This window comes from Arachis stenosperma, chromosome 8 (genome assembly GCF_014773155.1).
Source record: "Arachis stenosperma cultivar V10309 chromosome 8, arast.V10309.gnm1.PFL2, whole genome shotgun sequence".
NCBI classification, from domain to species: Eukaryota; Viridiplantae; Streptophyta; class Magnoliopsida; order Fabales; family Fabaceae; genus Arachis; species Arachis stenosperma.
Window position 1 is genome coordinate 53,540,217 of NC_080384.1, and position 3,703 is coordinate 53,543,919.

The following is a 3,703-nucleotide window of genomic DNA, read 5'->3' on the forward strand; positions in this document are numbered from 1 at the left end:
TTTTGTGTTGTTTCAGCTTTTGGTGCTATCATTAGTTGTCTATCTTCCATTAAATGGGGATGAGATTGTGGGAATGCGTATAACATGGTATGGGCTTTCTATCTAACCTATTTGGTTAGTGGTGATGTGATTGATATCAATTCATTCATTTCTTCTTCCTCATTAAATGAAAAATTTGGTTATTCAACTCCACTACCCTGCATTTCCCTCCTCAATTTGATTTGAATTCAAAAAGGTGAGATTGTATCCTGGATTTTTTCTATAAAAGGATGGTTGGTGAAGCACATTGAATGCACAAACATTCTGATTTGTTGTGTTTGCTCCTAAGCTGAAATTATTTCAGAATTGAAGTGTTTACATTTACATATATTTCATCAAGTCTCTTTATCTCCTTTCTTTTTACTGCAATGCCTCCACCATTTGATATGATTTCTAAGATGCATCCTCCTAGAGAGGCTTGGAGGCTGAAAGTTAGGGTTCTAAGGCTTTGGGTTGTACCCTCTTTTGGTAACCATGAGGTTCCTAACTCAATGGAGATGATTCTCCTTGATGAACATGTTAGCCCCTATTAGTTTCTCTTTTAAATATGGTCTTACTTGCTGTTTTTTAAGTTTTCAAATTAAAATTATGTGTTTCATTAATCTGATTTGTTGTTTTGTTCCATTTATAGTGTGGAAAAATTCAAGCTACAGTCAAGAAACCACTCCTTAATAGGTTTAGGGATCATATAGTTGAAGGACAAGTTTATAGAATGGCATATTTTAGTGTTGTCTCAAATCATGGTAGTTATAGAGCAACTTCCCATGAATTCAAATTGGTTTTCCTTCACCGAACCACTGTTGTAGCTGTTGATGAAGATGTTATCCCTAAGACTTGTTTCAACATGTTTCCTTTTTCTGAGCTGCTGAACATGACCGAAGATTATGATTTTTTAGTTGGTGTGTATATCTTGCTGCTGTTCTGTTTTTTAAGTTTTTTAAACAAATCCTTTTAATAGTTAATAGGTTGTGTTTATTTGGAATAGATGTCATTGGACTTTTAACTTCAGTTGGAGAAGAGAAAGAATATGCAAGAGAAGGAAAAATTGTGAAAATGATTGCATTGGAATTAACTTCAAAAGAGTATGTTTCTTAAGTCATTTCTGGTGCTTTCTCTTTATCTTTTAATTATCTTTTTTGCTTGTTTTCTGTTTGATTCTTTGTGATCTTTTGAGTTTCAGTCTTACAGTGCGATGTGCATTGTTTGGGGATTATGTTAATCAAGTAAATCATTTCCTTGCCTCTGGATATGTGGAGCAGCCTGTTGTAGTTATTCAACTTGCAAAAGTCAAGTTCTTTCGGGGTATGTTGTTTTTTTTTTTCTGTACATCTCATGGCTGCTGTAGGTGTTGTCTCCAAGAAAGTTTTGCTAGACTCTTTCTTTGTTTCTGTGTAGGTCAAGTAGGTCTTCAAAATGTGATGTATGCGACACAAATGTTATTTAATCCTGATATTCCTGAAGTTGTTGAATTCAGGCAGAGGTTAGCATGCTTTCTTTTGTTGATGTTTATTGTATTTTTTTTACAAGCAATCTGGAGTAACAATTACAACTATTTGCATTAATTTTCTTTTAGTATGATTGAGCAAGGTGTCAGTGGTACCCAGCCACTGTTTATTGCAAATGAGGGTAAAGTTCTCTCCTTGGAAGATGATTTCATGCGTCTTACTAGAAAATGCACTATTGAAGAGCTTCAAGATAAGAATCAGGTTGTCTTCTTTTGAGTTAGTTCTGTTTTTGTTTATTTTATACACAAGTGAGCGAAAAAGAAAATGAAACAAGGATTTCCAGATCTGTTTTTCCATTCCTGTTGTTAATTAACTTTGAAATGCCTATTGGATAGGAGGGTTCTTTTATCATTTTTGGAGCAATCCAAGGTATTGTTGAGGATGGAGGTTGGTGGTAGTCTGCTTGTGTGTGTGGAAAGGGTATCTATCCTCAAAATGGTGCCTATTACTGTGATTTTTGTTTGAAGCACATAATTAATGTCACTCCAAGGTCAGAATTTTTATTGAAAAATGTGTTCTCATTTTGTAGAGTGGGCTGTTTATAAAAATAAGGTTTCTTGGTATTATGTATTTGAATCATTGTGTTCCCCCTTTGTTCTTCTCTCTCCAGATTTAAAATTAAAGTGACAGTTGAAGATCATACTGGGGAGGGTATTTTCCTTCTGTTTGATCGTGAGGCTTCCTATTTGCCTAAGAAATCATGTGCTGATTTGTTTACTGAAGTTCAAAGAGATGCAAGTGTATGTTGTTAGTTTTTTTTCATGTGTTTTCACTTTATGGGATGGCATGTTCCTTATTCAAACAATATTTCTTATGTGTTACTTTCAAAATAGGTTATATGTGGGGATACTTATCCTCCCATATTCCAAGGGCTCATTGGAAAGAAGTTGCTGCTCAAGGTTGATACCAAAGGTGTCCCACATGATACATTTTATGGGACTTTCCGAGTTACGAGAATTTGGGATGATTCCACGATCATTGCGATGTTTGAACTTCCCAATTATGATGCTGATGATGAGTGTTCTCCAAAAAAGGTTAGATATACATGCAAATGTTTTTAGATCCTGTTAATTCATCATTAATTTCATATTTTTTTGTTTCTTTATTGTGCTGTTGTCAATTTCTGTTATGATCATTACCTATTTAAACTCTTATTGCATATGAATAGGAGCATGATTTACACAAATCTGTTCCTGCTGGAAAAGCTGATGTTGGTATTAAGAAGGAGTCTTCTGATAGTTTTATCAAAACTGAGAAAGATGCTGGTGATTATGTTGGGATTTTGTGTAAATCCCCAGTTCTTATAGATTTTTTGGCTGAAAAACAGCCTGTTATTTCTGTGGGGACTGAATTTGTTGGCTTAATTGATGGTGAGCATGGAAATGAAGAGAAAACTCCCAGCAATGATACTCTTAGTGATGATCTTTCTGCTGAAATCGATATATTGCTTAGCTCAACCGAAAAAGAAACTCAGGTGCTGATGTATAATATTTTATTCCTCATTCTTATGTGTGTTGTTTCTAATTGTATTTTGCATTCTTCAGTGAGATTCATACGTTTTTTTAATTTCTTTCTCATAGGAGCTGTTGTCCCATGTTCTTGAAGCACCTTCCCAAAATGGGGAGAAGCTTACCCATGAAAATCATGTTGTGACCTCCAAGAGTAAGAGAAATTTGAATCTTCAGTTTGAAGAGGTTGCTGTTGATGCAGATGTGCGTGGGTTGAAGGTTGCTAAGGTTAATGGAGTTTGATTGAAGGTCTGGAATTGAGCTGCTGTGTCTAGGTGTAGGTGTCTTATATAGTTTATCTATAAGTATTTAGGAAGGCTTGTGGTTCCAAATAGATGGACATGTAATCATGCTGGCTTGATGTTATTTTGATTTGACTTTTTTGGATTGTGTCCAACAAATAGGATTGTTATTTATAGGGGTTTTGCTTTTGTGATTGCTCGTGTAATGTGCCAAGTATGTCTATTCTGAACTCCTCCTTTTTGTAATAGTGACTTTGCTAGGGATTGGACACATTTTCAATGTTGTAGTCTCTTTAGGTTACATACTATAATATGTAGCCAGATGTTGAAATCCTCCTTATCATATGGGAGATAGCCATATGTATTTGTGTAGATACTATCTGTCAAATTTTAATGAAATGCAGCAGTT

General features: G+C 34.8%; 1 protein-coding gene across 1 annotated transcript; it reads left to right on the forward strand.

Moving 5' to 3' along the window:
• The first annotated feature begins 407 nt into the window (after positions 1–407).
• LOC130946217 (uncharacterized) lies at positions 408–3,295 on the forward strand. Its single transcript, XM_057874889.1, has 11 exons — positions 408–557; positions 671–938; positions 1,025–1,121; positions 1,220–1,341; positions 1,435–1,519; positions 1,613–1,745; positions 1,880–1,931; positions 2,175–2,284; positions 2,378–2,578; positions 2,713–3,018; positions 3,125–3,295. The coding sequence occupies exons 1-11, from the start codon at positions 408–410 to the stop codon at positions 3,293–3,295; spliced, it is 1,695 nt and encodes a 564-aa protein (XP_057730872.1).
• The last annotated feature ends 408 nt before the right edge of the window (positions 3,296–3,703 follow it).